The 20192-nt window shown below is 39.9% G+C and overlaps 1 protein-coding gene across 2 annotated transcripts in view; it reads left to right on the forward strand.

Annotated features, from left to right (window-relative positions):
• Positions 1 to 20192, forward strand: part of CREBBP (CREB binding lysine acetyltransferase) — a 131207-nt gene that overhangs the window by 23566 nt on the left and 87449 nt on the right. For both annotated transcript variants that reach the window (XM_082857255.1, XM_082857256.1), the window contains exon 2: positions 359 to 1071. In XM_082857255.1, coding sequence (XP_082713381.1) covers positions 359 to 1071 — 713 coding nt within the window. The remainder of the gene's footprint in view (positions 1 to 358; positions 1072 to 20192) is intronic.

Below are 20192 nucleotides of genomic sequence, written 5' to 3' on the forward strand. Positions count from 1 at the left end.
AAAGCATTTTAACATCATAATTCAGTGAACTAATTAAATTTCCATTGTTTTCCTTTAATTTGTATATCTGCATTTGCCATATACTGCACTATTATTGTTTTCGAATATATGATAAAATCTATCATTTTAGATAGCCTTCCTCTTATCTCTGTTTAACTTTCCCTTCTTCAGAATTTGAAAAATATTCTTCCTGTTTTATTTTCCCAAATGAACTTTCAGATCATTTTGATGTTACTGTTAAGACGTGCTAGTGTTCCATGTTAAATGCCCCTTTAGGTTAAGATCATAGTAACATATGACAGTTGGAGAGCTCTTATGGTTGCTTAGTTTCTCATTTCCGTTTCTGTTTAATTTCTAGATTTTGGATCATTGTTTGACTTGGAAAATGATCTTCCCGATGAGCTGATCCCCAATGGAGGAGAATTAGGCCTTTTAAACAGTGGGAATCTTGTTCCAGATGCTGCTTCCAAACATAAACAACTGTCAGAGCTTCTGCGAGGAGGCAGCAGCTCTAGTATCAACCCAGGAATAGGAAATGTGAGCTCCAGCAGCCCCGTGCAACAAGGCCTCGGAGGCCAGGCCCAGGGGCAGCCGAACAGTGCAAACATGGCCAGTCTGGGTGCCATGGGCAAGAGCCCTCTGAACCAGGGAGATTCTTCAGCCCCCAGCCTTCCCAAACAGGCAGCCAGCACCTCTGGGCCCACTCCCCCTGCTTCCCAAGCACTGAATCCTCAAGCACAAAAGCAAGTGGGGCTGGTGACCAGCAGCCCTGCCACGTCACAGACAGGACCTGGTATCTGCATGAATGCTAATTTTAACCAGACCCACCCAGGCCTCCTCAATAGTAACTCTGGCCATAGTTTAATGAACCCGGCCCAGCAAGGGCAGGCGCAAGTCATGAATGGATCTCTTGGGGCTGCTGGCAGAGGAAGGGGAGCTGGAATGCCATACGCTACTCCGGCCATGCAGGGGGCCGCGAGCAGTGTGCTGGCTGAGACGTTAACTCAAGTTTCACCGCAAATGGCCGGTCATGCAGGACTGAACACAGCGCAAGCCGGAGGCATGAGCAAGGTAAGTGAGCTTCAGTGCTTTGAATTCTTCCTATTAACCAGGGTCACATTCCTGTCCTCCTTTAGGCTTTCCTCCTGCCCCTCCCACATGGAAGAGACAGATTTGGTATTTAGTGCCCTTCTTTCCAGGATACAGATCTCTACCCCATGCCTTTAAAGTGGGAATTGTTGAAGAAGCCAGCGATAGGCTAGCTTGCATGTCAGACAGTTGAAACTTAGGGAATGAGTTTGGACTGATAACCAGTTTTCAGCCTCTGAGGAGAATGTGTGGAAATAGAACCACATGGTTGAAAGAGGCAGCTTCTGCTGGGAATCAGCTTTTTGTTGCAGCAGTGAATCCGGTAAAGGCTCTTTACCTTCACTTCACGCAGCCGAACAAGTCGTTACTCTTCATGCCCTTCCCTTTTTACAACCAACTGGTGAAGTGTCTTTTGTCACAGTCTCCGTTTTACCAACAAAGAAGCTAGGTTCCAAGCTGGTCAGCTACCTGCCGTGGTTAACAGGGAAGAGATAACATGGCAGAGCCAGGGGGCAGCATGGGGCCTCGGGTCCCAGAGGAAACTCAGGTTTTCAAAGTGGGGTCCCCAAACCAGCAGCATCAGCATCACCTGGGAGCTTGTTAGAAGTGCAAAGCTACCGACTCCAGATGGTGTGACTCCTGTGCGGGGTTGAGAGCTCTGCTCCAGGGAAAGGCCTTGCAACTGGTGTGTAGCGTAGGAACTGAATGTGGAGAAAGGGAAGGCAGATGCCAGGGTAGATAGGAGACCACTGGGAAAGCGAGAGCTGACAAGGGAAAGAGGGCGGGCTGATCCCACTGGAGCGCCAAACACCGAGATGCACTGAGAAAAGTCTTCTCAGCTACAGCCACCAGTGCACCTGTTTCAGGCAGTATTTGGTACAGCAGATTCCAGAACAGTAAAACAGTTTGGGCTGTTCTTTGGATTTGATTAGTCCCAAATAAGGGAAAGGGAGAGATCACAGTAGAGCACAGTTTCCCCACAAGGTTGATGCGAGCATTAGGTGACAGCTGTGAACCCTGTGACTGGCTTAGGTAAGAAGAGGAATTTTTTTTCGCTTAAGTAAAGGTGAAGTAATTCCAAACGTTAAAATTGCATTTATCTCTTTTGAAATGTTATTAAGGGGGAATATGAACTTAATTTTTAGTTGTCCCTGGCATTTGAAGAGGGGTCTGTGTGTGAATGTGCCTTTCGGAGTTGGGTTGAGAAAAGATTTCTGTGGGCTTAGGGTTCATGAATAGATTGATGTTTGTTCCTTCCTAATTGACTCATCACTCTTGTCCACGCTGCCCAGTTACGAAAAACTATTTTGGAGAATTTAAGTCACATGCAAAAGTAGACATAGGACTCTTAAGTAATCTTAAAAATTACTGAGGGAAAAAAAAAATTATTGAGGGGCCCACGTGGATAAAACGTGGATATATCTGTCCATATTAGCCACATTAGATGTCACAGAGCCTCTGGAAAACTCCTCTGTGTTCTTGTAAGGGAATGAGAGCAAAAAAGGCAAATAATGTCTTAGTATTATATGAAAATAGTTTTGACCCCTGGAAGGAACTGAGTCCCTCCACCACACTTGGAGAGCCATTGATAGAATATATATATATATTCCTAGAAGTTAGACTTGGCATACCTGAGCACAGTGCCACTCTCACATGTAAATAAATGATTTCCTCATGTCATCAATGTCCACTGAATATTCAAATTTCCAATGGTTGCGTATGTCATGATTTGTTATTACAGACTTTTTCCCCCCAGCTCTGAATAACCTATATTTTATTCAGTTGATATGGCTGTTAAGAATTTATTAATCTCTAGGAGTCTTACAACGTTATCTGTAGGAGAATCTAGTTGTTTTGCTCGTTTATTTTTTTGTTCTGGGGGTTTCCTATAGTCTGGGCTTTGCTGATAATGTCTCCTTCACTCCATGTTCCTCTGCCAACTTTTTCATTCCTTTGTACAGAGTGATCTTTCTTTCAAATGACACTTAGCTAGTGTTCACTATGTGGAAAGTGAGCCACGTTAGTGCTTTGCGGGCAGCCATCTCTGTCCCCTGTAGGTACCCTAAAGAGGCTGATGGCGAAGGAGTGGGAACTGGCATTTTTGAAAGATTGTCATGGCCTTTGGTTGGGACAAAAGAACTAACAGTGGTGGACAGATAGTAGGTGTAAGAGACAAGTTCATTTTAAGCGGAATAAGATTTTAAAATGCACTCGGGAAAAGAAACATTTTTACAAAGGTAATTTTGTTTTAAAAATTATTGTTACAAAGGAAATGCAGATTTCCTATAAAATAATTTAAATAGTAAAAAAAGAGCAGCCCCTCTCTCCTTACAGATAACCACTTCTGTCTATACAGATATATTAACACAGATTCTTTTTTAGTATGAAATGGAACCAAACTATTGGGTTGGCCAAAAAGTTCCTTCAGTGTTAAAGTAAAAATAAAAGGCACGTTTTTCATTTTCACCAAGAACTTTATTGAACAACGTATTCACCGTTTTGTGCCATTTCTGCCATTTCTGCCATTTTTCAGGGAACTTCATAATTCCATCTTCAAAAACTTTTTTTTGAGCAAAGAACTGTTCCAGGTGCCTTTTACAGTCTTCCAGGGAATTGAAATTTTTTCCATTAAGAGAACTTTGTAAAGACCGAAATAAATGGAAATCCAAAGGTGCAATGTCTGGTGAATACAGCAGATGAATCAGAACTTCCCAACCAAGCTGTAATAGTTTTTGCCTGGTCATCAAAGAAACATGTGGTCTTGTGGTATCTCGATGGAAGATTATGCGTTTTCTGTTGACTAATTCTGGACACTTTTTGTCGAGTGCTGCTTTCAGTTGGTCTAATTGGGAGCAGCACTTGTTGGAATTAATCGTTTCGTTTTCCAGAGGAGCTCATAATAGAGGACTCCCAATCCCAAGGGAGATATACACAACATCACCTTCTTTGGACGAAGACCAGTCTTTGGTGTGGTTGGTGGTGGTTCATTTCGCTTGCCCCATGATCTCTTCCGTTCTATATCATTGTACAGTATCCACTTTTCATTGCCCGCCACAATTTGTTCTAAAAACGAAACGTTTTTGTTATGTCTCAGTAGAGAATCACATGCAGAAATATGATCAAGAAGGTTTTTTTTGCTTAACTTATGTGGAACCCAAACATCAAAGCGATTAACGTAACCAAGCTGGTGCAAATGATTTGCAGCACTTGATTTGGATATTTTGAGTGTGTCAGCTATCTCCCGTGTAGTATATAACGTTGATTGTTCTCAGTCTCGATTTGATCGCTATCAACTTCAGCTGGTCTACCCAACTCTGGAGCATCATCCAGTTAGAAATCTCCAGCATGAAACTTTGCAAACCACGTTTGACACATTCTATCAAGTCACAGCACCTTCTCCATACAATGCACAAATCTTTTTTTGCGTTTCAGTTGTGCTTTTACCTTTCTTGAAATAATAAAGCATAATATGCCAAAAATTTTGCTTTTTTCCTTTCATCCTCAGTATTAAAATGGCTACACAAAAATTCACCAATTTTAATGTTTTTTTTTTAAATGCACGCTGACATGACAGCTTTTACAATACAATCTAACAAAATTGTTTCAAATGAAGTTAAAGACAATTAAGCACTACTAGAGCCATCTTACAGGGAAAAAAAGGAAAAAACTGAACAAACCTTTTGGCCAACCCAGTACATAAGCACCTTGCTGTTTTACATAACTATATACCCTGGATGCCTTTCCATGCTGTGTGTGCAGATTTTTCCTTTTTTTCTACTGATAGCAAGGTATTGCATTTTGTGATGCACCATAATTTATGTACTCCTCTGATGATGAACATTTGGATTGTTTCTGACTTTTCATTAGTACAAACAGTGCTGCAGTGAATATATCCTTGTGTAGGCATATCCACATGCATCATGGGATAAATTCTGAAAAGTGACGTTACTGGGTCAAAGGCTTTGTTAAACGTTTTGTTTTTAGAAGAAATCATGCACATGGTTTAACAGCTAACAGCCAAATTTTTAAAAAATAGCACTAAGGATAAGAACTGAAAAGGTAGTCTCCCTTAATTTTTGACCCTTCGTTCTCCCAAATTCTCTCACCAAAGGCAACTACTGTTTCTTATCTATCCTGCCAGAGGTGGTCTGTATATATAGAGGTATAGAAAGGGTGTGTGTGTGTGTGTGTGCATGCGTGTGTGTGTGTAGCTATCTCTTCTAAACATGAAGAGTAGTATGGTATAACATCTGTCTCTCTCTCTGTCTCCCCCCCAACCCCCACCATGTATAAATGTAGACATACACCTCCTTTCCACCCCTGAACAACATAAGTTGGAAGTTGTTCCATGTTAGATAGAGCTCTCAGTCCTTCTTACTAGCTATGGTACGGTAGTAGTCCCTGATTTGGCTATATCTTTTTTTTTCTTTCTAATAAATGTATTTATTTATTTATTTTTGGCTGCATTGGGTCTTCGTTGCCGCGCATGGGCTTCCTCTAGTTGCGGCGAGCAGGGGCTGCTCTTCATTGCAGTGCACGGGCTTCTCATTGCGGTGGCTTCTCTTGTTGCAGAGCACGGGCTCTAGGCGCGCGGGCTGAGTAGTTGTGGCTCGCAGGCTCTAGAGCTCAGGCTCAGTAGTTGTGCACAGCTTGCTTAGTTGCTCTGTGGCATGTGGGATCTTCCCGGACCAGGGCTCAAACCTGTGTCCCTGCATTGGCAGGTGGATTCTTAACCACTGCACCACCAGGGAAGTCCCTGATTTGGCTATATCTTAATTTATAGGACTAGTGCCCCAGTATCTGTACATTTAGATTGTTTCCAGTGTTTTGCTGCTATCACAATTTTTGACTCGTATATATATCTTTGTACAGCTGAGTGTAACAGCTGGATGAATTCTTGGGGGTGAAGTTTCTGGATTAAAGGATATTGACATTTTTAATAAGCATAGATATTGCCAGATCCTCTCCAAAAACATTATGCAAATTACACCCTCACCAAAGTGAATAAGTCCCTGTGCCCCAAATTCTCACCAACACTGATACTATTCTTTTACTGATTTGCCATTCTCTTAGGCAGATTGTCTCTTAGGCAGAATGTCTTTTCATAAATTCATGGGCATTTGTATTTTGCTGTTGCTTGTATTGTCTGTCAACTTTTCTGTTGCATGGTTTCCCATTTATTCTTGTTGGTTTGTATTCTTTATATATTAAAAGCTAAAGTCTAAAGACAAAAAAAATAGAAATAAAGCAGGATGGGAGAAGCAAAATCAAGCATAATAATTTAAAAATATGAAATGGTTCAATTTTTTGACTGAAAATATTATAATTTAAAAAAACAGCTAAAGTCTTTTAATGAGTGAAAGTTTCTCCCCCTTTTTTATTTGCTAAAGTCTGTTTTACCAGGAGAATGGCCACATAGGTTTACAATATGATAGTTCTGAGTTGTTTTTTTTGTGTGTGTGTGTGGTACGCGGGCCTCTCACTGTTGTGGCCTCTCCCCTTGCGGAGCACAGGCTCCGGACACGCAGGCTTAGCGGCCATGGCTCATGGGCCCAGCCGCTCCGCGGCATGTGGGATCTTCCCAGACCGGGGCACAAACCCGTGTCCCCTGCATCGGTAGGCAGACTCTCAACCACTGCGCCACCAGGGAAGCCCTGTGTAACGAATTTTAACATATGATGGAGCCAGTTGCCTTTCACTCCTTTTCAAGAATCCAGTATTTTCTTTGCTGTCCTTATAAGATACTCTTCTAGATGTATGGTTCTCAACCCTGTCTGTGCATCAAAATTACCTGGTTTTTTTTTTTTTAATGTGGTGCCTCATCCCTACTGCAGACCAATTAAGTTAGAATCTCTGGGGCATGGCATGAGCATTGATATAGTTTATAGTTCCTCAGATGATTTTCATGGCAGCCGGGGTTGAGAACCTCTGTTTCAGATAAACTTTAGGACTGTTTTTCAGATTCCAAAAATCAAACAAAAGTCTTGGGATTTGATTGGGATTATATTGCATTTTATAAACCATTTAAGGGGGATTTTGACATTCTAACAGTTTTGTGGCTTTCCAAGTTGTCTTATCCTGTACATACAAGGTTTGTCTTTTCATGGAGTCTTATGTTGCTCAGAGGCATACTATAGTTTTCTTTATATAGGTAATACACCCTTTTTATTAAGTTTGTTTCTGGGTGTATTAATGGGTTTATCATTGCTATTAGAGATGAGTTGTTCTATTTCATTACCTAATTGACTATTGTTTTAATATAGGAAAGATGTTGATATATACATGTCAATTTGGTAATCTGGCCACTTAATGGAGTTCTCTTGTTTATTCTAATACTTCTTCAGTTGATTCTCTTGGGTTTTCCTAGTAGGCAGTCATCTTTTGCATTACTGATACTTTTGTCTTCTTGGCAATATTTCTACCAGTGTTTATGCTCTTGGGAGTCCCTGTCTTGTATCTGACTTAAATAGAGATGTATGTAGTGTTTTATTATTAAGTATAATGTGAGCTTTGGTTTTCAGTCTTTTAAAATTGGGGTGTAATCTATTACTCATTTATTGGATGCTGGATTTTGTCAATTCCCTTTTGACATCTGTAGTGGTTACCCTGTGATTTTTTTTTTCTCCTTTGTTTTATTTATGTGACAAATTATCTCAGTAGGTTTCCTACTATCCAACTGAACCATCTCTGTAATTGTGAAATTGAAAGTTAACGTTTTGCTGAATTTTATTGGCTAGCATTCATTTAGAATTTTTGGTTCTCACTAATCAACAGTGAGATTGATCTGTAGTTCTGTAGTTCTTTTTTGTGTTTTGTCAGGATTTGATATCAGGGTTGTGTTAATTTGGTCGGAAAGAGTTTGGAAGCTGGTCACATCTGTTCTCTGGAACAGTTTCGAATTTGAATGATCTGTTCCTTGAAGAATTGAGAAACCATCTGTACAACTGTATGGGCTTGAAGCTTTTTTCCTCGAGGGTGACTTAAGATCTTTGACAATACTCCATTAGACTATTGGTCTCTTAAGTCAATATATTTTTCTTTTAGAAAAGTCTAAATATATTTTTATTCTGAAGAAAAACTCAAAATGTTTAACTTCTACTCTCATTAAAAAATATAAAGTGGGTACTATTCCCATGTTACAGATTAGAAATGGAGGCACACAGAATGGAGAGGAGAAATTATTTCATTAAAAAAAATATATCATGCCATGTTAACATTATTGCCATGTTGTTGAAATGGCTTATGTTTCCTATTTTAAATGTTTTCTTTAAGAGACACAAAATTAGGAATGAGAAAGTAGAAATAATCAAAAACATCAGGAAAGTCCAAAATTGTAAGAATTTTTATATAACTCTTAATTAATTGTAAAGCCTGGATAAAAAGAATTTTTATTAAAATATAGATTGTAAAACTGATCCAAGAACAGGCTGCACGGGTTAGTGATTTAAGAGACCCTTAGCCAGACTTTATGGGATCCGATCCTGGCTGTGCTGTGTGATCGTGGAAAGTTACTCAGCTTCCCTCTATTCCCTTCATTCTGTGTGCCTCCGTTTCAACAGTAGGAAACCTCATATGTTATCTTTTCAGTAGCATGCTCTTGTTTTCTACAGAAAATAACCCAAACACTTGTCTTTTAGGAGGAAAGCAAAAAAGATATTTAAAGATAAATTTAAGGGGACTTCCCTGGTGGTCCAGTGGTAAAGAATCCGCCTTACAATGCAGGGGACTCGGGTTCAGTCCCTGGTCAGAGAACTAAGATCCCACATGCCGCGGGGTAACTAAGCCCACGTGCCACAACCACTGAACTCGTGTGCCTCAACTGGAGCCCGCGTGCCACAACTAGAGAAGAGAAAACCTGCATACCACGACTAGAGAGGAGCCGCACACCACAGTGAAAGATCCCGCATGCCTCAGTGAAGATCCCACGTGCCACAACTAAGACCCAGTGCAGCCAAAAAGAAATTAAATAAATAAATAAATAAATCTCTTTAAAAAAATAAAGATAAATTTAAGTGGGAATTGGAAGCCATACACTCAAGTTCTTCTCCTGGCTAGAGGTATTGAGAGTTATTGCTCTGCACAGAGAAGGTGGCAGAGGGAAGCCAGACACTGGTTGAAAGAGGAAGGTATTTTGATGTATCTGGGCAAGGGGTCCAGACTCTTTATAGTTTTGAGGTTGATAAATGCTTTTACAGCCTTAGAAATCCTTTCAGTCCTTTCTTATAAGTAATGTATTGGAAATAAGGGACCAAAATAGTTTGTGTGGTAAGCCTTCTTCACAGGGGGTTAGATTAGGGCTTATTTTTTTATAAGGTTTTTGGAATATTGTTCTTTTTTTATTTTTTTGTTTTTACTTTTTTTTTTTTTTTTTTGCGGTACGCGGGCCTCTCACTGTTGTGGCCTCTCCCGTTGCGGAGCACAGGCTCCGGACACGCAGGCTCAGCGGCCATGGCTCACAGGCCCAGCTGCTCCGTGGCATGTGGGATCTTCCCAGACTGGGGCATGAACCCGTGTCCCATGCATCGGCAGGCGGATTCTCAACCACTGCGCCACCAGGGAAGCCCTGTTCTTTTTTTAGAAAGTGATCAGAAAATGGGCAGCTAGCTTTCCGTAGAGCTCTCCCTGAGGAGTGCAGGGTGTTTTTTTTTGTTTTTTTTTTTAAAATAAATTTATTTATTTATTTATGGCTGTGTTGGGTCTTCGTTGCTGTGCGTGGGCTTTTTCTAGTTGCAGCGAGCAGGGACTACTCTTTGTTGTGGTGTGTGGGCTTCATATTGCGGTGGCTTCTCTTGTTGCGGAGCACGGGCTCTAGGTACGCGGGCTTCAGTAGTTGTGGCACGAGGGCTCAGTAGTTGTGGCACATGGGCTTAGTTGCTCCACGGCATGTGGCATCTTCCCAGCCCAGGGCTAGAACCCGTGTCTCCTGCATTGGCAGGTGGATTCTTAACCACTGCGCCACCAGGGAAGTTCTGGGGTGAAGGTTTTGATTTTTAGATCCAGACCCCCCTGGATCCAGTCAACCAATATTTTGGTCAGATAAGATAAAGTGGTCGTTCTCAGACTTGGTGTCCAGCACAGGCACTGCAGGCTTGTTAACCCAGAGTGCTGGGCCTCCCCAGAGTTCCTGATTCAGTAGGTTTGGGGTGGGGCCTGAGAATCTGCTTTTCTTGCCAGCTCCCAGGTGACGGTGGTTGTGCTGATCAGCGACCACACTCCGAGAATTGGCGTGCCGAAGGGATAGATTAGCCGCATATGGTCAGTAAGAGAGGAGTAGGGCCAAATTGGCTGTTCAGAATAAGTGACTCACCTTCTCTATTTTGGAATGATAATTGGACATTTCTAACATTTAATAGCAAGAGAAATAATACTGTATATTTGTCTGATCCTTTTCTCTTTCTCATGTAATGTCATCTCATCTGATCCTTGAAATAATGCAAAGGAAACAAGGAAGTTTTTTATTAAGTAAATCCTAATTTGGCCTTTTTGAAAAAGATCACAATGGAGGTAAATGGTCAGTTTATAGAATTAAAAGGTTGAAAGCTTTGAATTAATACAGTGTGCTGTGTGATAATTATATAGCTCCTGTAGGCACAGGTTTTTGGTAGAAATATTAAGCGGTCTTGTACTGGCTCAATAATTGTATCATGATTTTAATGGAGAATATGTGATTCAGGATTTACTGAACTTCCCATGATAATTATCCATGAATTTATTTTTTAATTTTTTAATTAAATGAGGTTGTATATGTATATTTAATGGCTTTACCCACAGATTGTACTGACCTGCTGCTGCTACTGTCGTTGTTGTCATCATCATCATCGTTAGTAGCAGCAGCAGCAGCTTCAGCAGCTCAAACTGCTTTCCCCAGATGCAGTACAGCCAAGTGCTTAAGAGCAGAGGTTGGGATCTGGAGTAAGCTGCCTCAGTTCAAGTTCAGGCTCCACTAAATTATTAGCTGTGGGAAAATAATATAATCACTCTGGGTCTTAGTTGTTTGTCTTTTAAGTGAGGATAATAATAGTATCTGCCTTTGAGAATTGTATGGATAAAGAGGGGATAGTAATCATATCTACCTCATAGAATTGTGCTGATTAAATGAGATGGTGTATATATAGTTCTTAACCACAGTGTCTGGGTTTACTGTAAAACTTTGAGAGAAGATTGGTTAGTTAGCTGGCTAGATGCTTTCTTACATAAAGGATTTGAGATAATCACATTTGAAGTGATGAGACTGCTTTTCTACTGTTTTCAGAGAATTATTTTCTAGTAATAAAAGTAGTTGATTGTACAAAAATTGAAAGTTTAGAGAAGAAACCATAATCTTATCACCCAGTTCATAATTGGTGTTAACTTTTTGATGTTTTCCCTAGCAGTCTTTTATCTATAATTATGTATCTCTTTTTAAAGTCAAAGTTGGAGTTATATTTCTTTCTTTTTCCAGTTAACTTTGTAACTCATTATTTTCTGTAGCACAAACTGAATGAATGTTTTGCATAATAGCAGCATTGAGTACTTTGATTTGATAGGTCTCCAGGGTGACTACTTTGAAGAGTATACTTGTAAGGAAAACCAGTCAGCTTTGTTACTTTCTAACTAAAGGTCAACAGTTAGGATCTGGGGTTAAAGACCTACATGTATTAATTTTTTAAATATTTTATTGTTTTACTTTCATTATTAATTTTTTTTTAAATTTTTAAATTTTTATTTTTTTTTGCGGTACGTGGACCTCTCACTGTTGTGGCCTCTCCCGTTGTGGAGCACAGGCTCCGGACGCGCAGGCTCAGTGGCCATGGCTCACGGGCCCAGCCACTCTGTGGCATGTGGGATCTTCCCGGACCGGGGCACGAACCCGTGTCCCCTGCATCGGCAGGCGGAGTCTTAACCACTGCACCACCAGGGAAGCCCCCCATTATTAATATTTTTAAAGGTATAATTTACGTAGAGTGAAATGCACAGATCTTAAGTGTTACAGTTTGATTTGTCAAAACTCATGCCCATGTAACCCGTACCCTTCTTAAGATACAGGGCATATTCATTACCCCAGAAAGTTCCTTTGTATTCCTCACTTTACCTGTTCTCTCCACCCCCATGTCTGCTGTCACTACTGATTTCTTTCACCATGGATGAGTTTTACCTGTTCTCAAACTTCATATAAATGGAATTCTGTAATGTGGGTTTTTTGGTTTGTTTTTGGTGAGGCTTCTTTTGCTCATGGTGTGTTTTTGAGATTCATCCATGTTGTTGCCTGAATTTAGTAGTTATTTTTATTGCTAATTAGTATTCTGTTGTATTAATATACCATGATTTGCTTATCTAGTCTCCTATTCATGGATGTTGTGGTACTTTCCGGTTTGGAGCTGTTAAGAATAAAGCTTCTGTGAACATTTTTGTATAAGTCTTTGTGTGGACATATAAATTTTCATTTCTCTTAGATAAATAACTAGGAATGGAATTGACTGGATAAGGAGGGGTCTGTTTCTGGACTCTACTCTGGGAGTCAGCAAACTATAGCCTATGGGCCAGATGTGGCCCACAACCTAAGAATGGTTTTTATGTTTTTAAACGATTGGTTAAAAAACAAACTAACAAATAAATAAAAGGATGAGGGATGGGGGCTTCCCTGGTGACGCAGTGGTTGAGAGTCCGCCTGCCGATGCAGGGGACACAGGTTCGTGCCCTGGTCCGGGAAGATCCCACATGCTGTGGAGAGCGGCTGGGCCCGTGAGCCATGGTGGCTGAGCCTGTGCGTCCGGGGCCTGTGCTCCACAACGGGAGAGGCCACGACAGTGAGAGCCCTGCGTACAGCAAAAAAAAAAAAAGAATGAGGGATGGAAACCATAGGTCACCTGCTAAGACTAAAATATTTACTAGCTGGACCTTTACAGAAAGTCTGCCCACCCCTGTTCTAGTCCATTCCATTGATCTGTTTATTTCTTTAGCTTTATAGTATTAAAATCGGGTTGCTTGGGCTTCCCTGGTGGCGCAGTGGTTGAGGGTCCGCCTGCTGATGCAGGGGACCACGGGTTCATGCCCTGGTCCAGGAAGATCCCGCATGCCGCTGAGCAGCTAGGCCCGTGAGCCATGGTCACTGAGCCTGCGCGTCTGGAGCCTGTGCTCCGCAACGGGAGAGACCACAACAGTGAGAGCCCTGCGTAACCGCAAAAAAAAAAAAAAAAAAAAAAAAAATCGGGTTGCTTAATTTCTCATTTTCATTTCTGTTTAATTTCTAGATTTTGTGTCATTGTTTGACTTGTTTGTTGCTAATATGGAGAAATATAATTGGTTTTTCTTTATTAACGTTATATCCTGTAACTTTGCTAAACTCACTTGTTCTACTTATTTGGTAGATGCCTTAGAATTTTCTAGGTCATGGTTGTCCTTGTAAAATAGTTTTACTTCTTCCTTTCTAATCGGTATGCTTTTTATATTTCTGGCTTTACTGCTCTGCCTGAGACCTTCAGTGTTTAATAAAAGTGTTGAGAGCATACATCCCCTGTCTTATTCTGGATCTGTGGAGGAAGCCATTCAGTCATTTATTAAGCATGGTGTTAGTTGTAGGCTTTTAGAGGTATCCTTTGTCAGGATGAAGAAGGCCCCTACTCTACGTAGTCTGCTGCGTCTTTTTATCATAGATGATTGCTGAATTTCATCAAATACTTTTTCTGTATCTATTGAGAGGATCAGGTGGATTTTCTTTATTCTGTTAATGTGGTAAAGTACATCTTTCTGAATGTTGAACCAACCTTAACAGTCCTGGGATAACCTCCCTCGATCGTGATGTATTAACCTTTTTACGTACTACTGGATCTGATTTATTTTATTTATTTATTTTTTAAACTGAGTTAGGATTTTCCTTCCTTCCTCCCTTCCTCCCTCCCTCCTGTTTTTATTTGGCTGCGCTGGGTCTTAGTTGTGGCGCATGGGATCTAGTTCCCTGACTAGGGATCAAACCCGGGCCCCCTGTATTGGGAGCTAGGAGTCTTAACCACTGGGTCACCAGGCAAGTCCCAGATCTGATTTATTAGAATATAGTTTAGGATTTATGCGTCTATATTCATGAGGGATATGGGTCTATAATTTTCTTGCAGTGTCCTGATATGGTTTTGGTATCAAGACTACACTGGTTTGTTCCCTCTTCCTTTCTTTTCTGAGTTCAGTATTTTTCCTTAAAATGTTTGATAAAATTCACCAGTGAGACCATCTGGGTCTGGGGTTTTCCTTGTGATGAGGTTTTAAACTATAATTTGATTAGTTTAATAGGTACAGATTATTCATATTTTTCATTTCTTGTGTTAATTTTGATAATTTGTGTTTTTCAAGGAATTTATCCATTTCATCTAAGGTCTTGAATTTATTTGGCATAAAAGGATTCATAATATTCCCCTGATTTCCTTTTAATTTCTACAGACTCTGTAATAATGTCCATTGCCCTCTTTCAATCTGATATTTATAATTTTATGTTTCTCTCCTTTTTCCCTGATCAGTCTGGGTAGGGACTTGTCAATTTTATTGGTATTTTCAGACAACCAACTTTTGACTTGTTAATATTCTCATTTTTATAGATCATTGATTCTCTTTTTGTTATTTTCTTTTTTCTATTTTGGGTTTTCTTTGCTCTTTCTAACCTCTTGGGGTAAATGCTTATTACATTGATTTTAGACTTTCCCAATATTAACATTTGAGCAATAATTTTTTTTAACATCTTTATTGGGGTTTAGTTGCTTTACAATGGTGTGTTAGTTTCTGCTTTATAACAAAGTGAATCAGTTATACATGTACATATGTTCCCATATCTCTTCCCTCTTGCGTCTCTCTCCCTCCCACCCTCCCTGAATCAGTTATACATATACATATGTTCCCATATCTCTTCCCTCTTGCGTCTTCCTCCCTTCCACCCTCCCTATCCCACCCTTGAGCAATAAATATTGGTCTGCACTGCATTTCATAAATTTTGATAGGTTATCATTTAGTTCAGAATATTTTTATATTTTGATTTGATTTTTTATATTTGATTTCTTCTCTGGCTCATGTTTCTTTTTTTTTTAATTCATTTATTTTTGGCTGTGTTGGGTCTTCATTGCTGCACGCGGGCTTTCTCTAGTTGTGGTGAGCCAGGTCTACTCTTGGTTGTGGTGCACAGGCTTCTCATTGCGGTGGCTTCTCTTGTTGTGGAGCACAGGCTCTAGGCACGCGAGCTTCCATAGTTGTGGCACATGGGCTCAGTAGTTGTGGCTTGCGGGCTCTAGAGCACAGGCCCAGTAGTTGTGGCACACGGGCTTAGTTGCTCTGTGGCATGTGGAATCTTCCTGGACCAGGGCTTGAACCTGTGTCCCCTGTATTGGCAGGCAGATTCTTAACCACTGCGCCACCAGGGAAGCCCTGACTCATGTTTCTAGGTAGAAGTGTGTTGCTTAATTTTCAAATATTGGGGATTTTTGCAGATATTATTTTGTTATTGATTTCTGATTTCATTGTGGTCAGAGAACATGCTCTATATGATTTCTGTCGTTTGAAATTTACTGAGACTTGTTTTATGGCCCAGTGTATGGTCTGTCTTGATGAATGTTCTGCATATGCTCGAAAAGAATGTGCCTCCTACAGTTGTAGGGTGTAGCATTTGTAAATGTCAGTTAGAGTAAGTTGATTGTATTCAAATTGGCAACGCCCTTACTGATGTTTTTTCTGTCTCTTCTATCAGTTACTGAGAGAATGTTAAAAATATCCAACTATAATTATAGATTTTTCTATTTTTACTTTAACTAGAATGAAATTTGATTACTTATTTCATGTATTTTGATGCCCTTTTATTAAGTGAATATACATTTTGGATTATTATGTCTTCCTGATGAATTGAACTTTTTATCATTCTACATGTTTCTCTTTATTTCTATTAATATTCTTTGTCTCATTAACATAGCTGCTCCCACTCTTATTAATATTTGCAAAGGATATCTTTTTTTACCCTTTTGTCTATGTCTTTATATCTAAAGTGTGTCTCTTGGAACGAACATATAGTTGGAACTTACTTTTAATTTATTCTGACAATCTTTGTCTTTAAATAGAGGGTTTAGTTTATTTACATGAAATGTTGATACAGTTAGACTTAGGTCCACATCTTGCCATTTGCTTTCGATTTGTCCCTTCTGCATATTGTTCTTTTTTTTCCTCTTTGTTCCTTCCCTGCCCTTCTTTTGAAGGCTGATTTCAACATCTTTGTCATCTCTCTGTTTGTTTCATTTGCAGTCTTTTGTTCGTTTGTTTAAATATATAATTCCAGTTACGGGTCACATTTTCCTGCCTCTTTGCATGTTTAGTAATTTTTGATTATGTAGTGGATATTGTGGATATGTTGTTGAATAAGTTTTGCTGTCTTCCTTTAGGGAGTGTTGGATTTGTTCTGAGAGACATTTGACTCCACTCTTTGTATTCCTCTTGGGTGTTTTCCCGTCACTGCAAACATTTTAGGAACCATTCTCAAGCCCAGCCATTAACTTGTCTCAGACTTTAACACGGACTTGGGCAGGGCTTCTTAAACTTTAATGATTTGCAGATCACCTGGGGATCTTGTTAAGGTGCAAATTCTGCTTTGGGAGGTCTTGGGAAGTGGGGTGCTTTGAGTCTGCTTTTCTCACCAGCTCTAGGAGGGGCAGTTGTGGCTGTGCCCTCCAGGCACTGGGAGGTCTCTCCATCTTGATGGTGTGATTGTAAGTTAGGGTATGTAATGGGTGCCCATTGGTGATTGGATATATCACACTTCAGAAGTTATCTGTTGTTTCTTTCCTTGTTCAGTGTAGAAAGTTGGGAAGTACTAAACCTAACATTCTTTATGTAAATGGGTCCAAAGCATGACTTCAAGGATCGACTTCTCCAAAATGTTTCTGCAATATTTTGGAAAGAGTTACGTTTACTGTAGACAGTAATTTGCTGTCCATCTGTCACCAAGTTAAAACATTTAGGGTTTTTATGTTGATTACCGCATAATACTTATGGCATTTTTCAGAATTACATAATGACTATAACATAAAATTTCAGTATGATCCTTTTATGAACAAGGATAACAATTACTGTATTTACTCTTTCTGAATTATAGTAAGAGAAGAGCAGGCAAGGAATGACACTTCTGGGCTGGGGTGCCGATTGTACTGGGCTCTGTGCTGGGTGCTTTGCAACACAATCTCAGTTCGTCTCATGTTTAATAATCCTGTGAGGTACATGCCATATCTGTTTTGCACATGGAATAAAATATTCTGAGCCACTTTTCTGTCTCCCAGGAAATTATTCAAGATGACACATGTTAGAAAGTGGCAGACTTGACTTACAACCCATCCATGTCTGACTCCAAGGTCTGTATTTTTTCTACTACACCATTTTGTCTGTAATATACCAGGATTCAACATAAGATGGGGAACTGCATAATACCCAATTTTCTGTGTATGGACCAGGTTTTACCCCCATTTACAAAATTTATAGAATAGATAATTTGGAGAGTGAGTCTAATTCCCCAGGAGTATTTTTTGTTGTACAGAAGGATTTGCTGCTTACACCCTTCTAGAAACACACGTGTATACTGTGGGCCTTGCCTGTGGTCTCATTGGGCTGTGGCTCTCAATCTGAAATAGTAATTCAGCCAAGCAAGTTTTGCAAGACCCATAAAGAAGTTGATTTTTCTGGCTAGGGAAAAAGTGTTTACCTCCCATGTGGGAGGCCAGCATAGTTATAATTACTTTTTATGTGATTTTTTAAAGTGATCTTGTCTCTTAAAAATTTTTTTTTAAACAATACTACTACTGTAGCAAAGAAAGATTTCATTTGTGACTTTCTGGGTTTTTTAAATTTTCAAAACACACCAAAGAACAATATAATCAACATCTATGTTTCTGTTAGTCAGAATTAACACATGTTGATACTTTTCAGATTTTCTTCACAGTTTTTTTTTTTTTCTTAATTTTTATTTTGGCCACACCACATGGCTTGTGGGATCTTAGTTCCCCAACCAGGGATCGAACCTGGGCCCATGGCAGTGAAAGTGCCAAGTCTTAACCACTGGACCACCAAGGGAATTCCCTTTTCACTTTTAAAGTAGACACTTTTTTGGAAAGTTTTAGATTTATAGAAGAATTGGAAGACAGTATTGAGGATTCCTATATTTCTTCCTCCCCCCATTACTGTTTCCCATATTATTATATTTGTATATTTGTCACAATTAATGAGCCAATATTGATACATTATTATTAACTGAAATCCATACAGATTTCCTTAATTTTCCCCTAATGTCCTTCTTCTTTTTTTAAAATTTCATCCAGGATACCACATTACATTTGTTATGTTTTCTTAGGCTCTTCTTGGCTGTGACATTTTCTCAGACTTTCCTTGTTTTTGATGACTTTGACAGTTTTGAGGAGGACTGGTCAGGTGTATTTAGGATGCCCCATTATTGGGATTTGTCTTATGTTTTTATTATGGTAAGACTAGGGTTTTAGACTTACGGGGTTATGGAAGGAAGATCATAAAGTGCCATTTTTTAAAATTAATTAATTTATTTTGGCTGCATTGGGTCTTCGTTGTGCACGGGCTCTCTCTAGTTGCGGCGAGCAGGGGCTGCTCTTCGTTGCACTGCGTACTTCTCATTGCGGTGGCTTCTCTTGTTGCAGAGCACGGGCTCTTAGGCACACGGGCATCAGCAGTTGTGGCGCACGGGCTTAGTTGCTCCGAGGCATGTGGGATCTTCGGGACCAGGGATCGAACCTGTGTCCCCAGCATTGGTAGGTGGATGCTTAACCACTGCGCCACCAGGGAAGTCCTAAAGTGCCATTTTTATCACATGGCAAAGTGTGCATATTGTCATCATGGCTGATCACATGGTTGTGTGGCTTACCTGGCTGAGTTCGTGTCTCTGCTGTACTGTTCCATTCCCTCCCCCTTCTAGCCTGTCCTCTTGGAAAGAAGTCACCATGCATAGCCCACACTTAAAGAATGGGGTTGGGCTCTATCTCCCTCTTGGTGGGGTGTCTGTGTAACTTATTTGGAGCGCTTCTGCATGGGAGATTTGTCTCTTTTTCATAGTTTTTTAAAATAAATGAAATCAAATCTAACAGATTAAAAATCTAAGTGTCTTATACACGATATACATGGTACGCTATATGTATTCATCTCATTAAAAAAAACTTGGTATTATTAAATTGATACATATAGGTTTGATTCTTTTTTTTTTTTTTTTTTTTTTTTTTTTGCGGTACGCGGGCCTCTTACTGTTGTGGCCTCTCCCGTTGCGGAGCACTGGCTCCGGACGCGCAGCCTCAGTGGCCATGGCTCACGGGCCTAGCCGCTCTGTGGTATGTGGGATCTTCCCGGACCGGGGCATGAACCTGTGTCCCCTGCATCGGCAGGTGGACTCTCAACCACTGCGCCACCAGGGAAGCCCTGATTCATTTATTTTTAACATCTATTCATATGACTTAAAATTCTTCTTTAATTTTTTTGTATTAAAATTTTTCTGTATTTGTGCAGAGTTTTGAGTATACACATAACACTCTGAAAACTTTGCTTTGTACAAGAACTTAAAGCAGTGGGTGTAGCTGAATCTCAGAAACAAGAGGGTTTTGTCTTAATAATTGTTAAAATAAAAATTACTCACAAATGGAGTTTCCCCAAACATTTTTTATTTTTCTTTGATCATCTTTGCTACAGTTGGTAAAATGCATTCTGTGCAAAAATTCCTTTTTTTCCCCCCTTTTGTTGTCTGCTGAGGAGTGAGCACCTTTCCTGAATGTTCTAATGAACAAGTGTCCAGAGTGCTCTGAATAACTAACACCAGATCAGAGCTATGAATTGGTTGTTGATGACATTTTCTGTTCAGGAGATGCAAGTAATTATCAGTGGATTGTAATTCCAAAGCCATAGTTCTGTATAATTACATCTGTGCATATTATTGTATATTTTAGGGTAAGAATGTGGCACTTGGGTTTGTAGCTTTTGAAAAATGGCATGATTGCAGTGGTTGCTTTGTTATTACCAAGTGGAAACTTCATGCCCTCAATAATGAGTTGTTTAATTCTGTTATTCTGCCCAGTGTTTGAAGGATGAACTGGAAAACAAGCCATCTT

This window comes from Leucopleurus acutus (genome assembly GCF_964270905.1).
Source record: "Leucopleurus acutus genome assembly, chromosome: 16".
Lineage (NCBI taxonomy): Eukaryota > Metazoa > Chordata > Mammalia > Artiodactyla > Delphinidae > Leucopleurus > Leucopleurus acutus.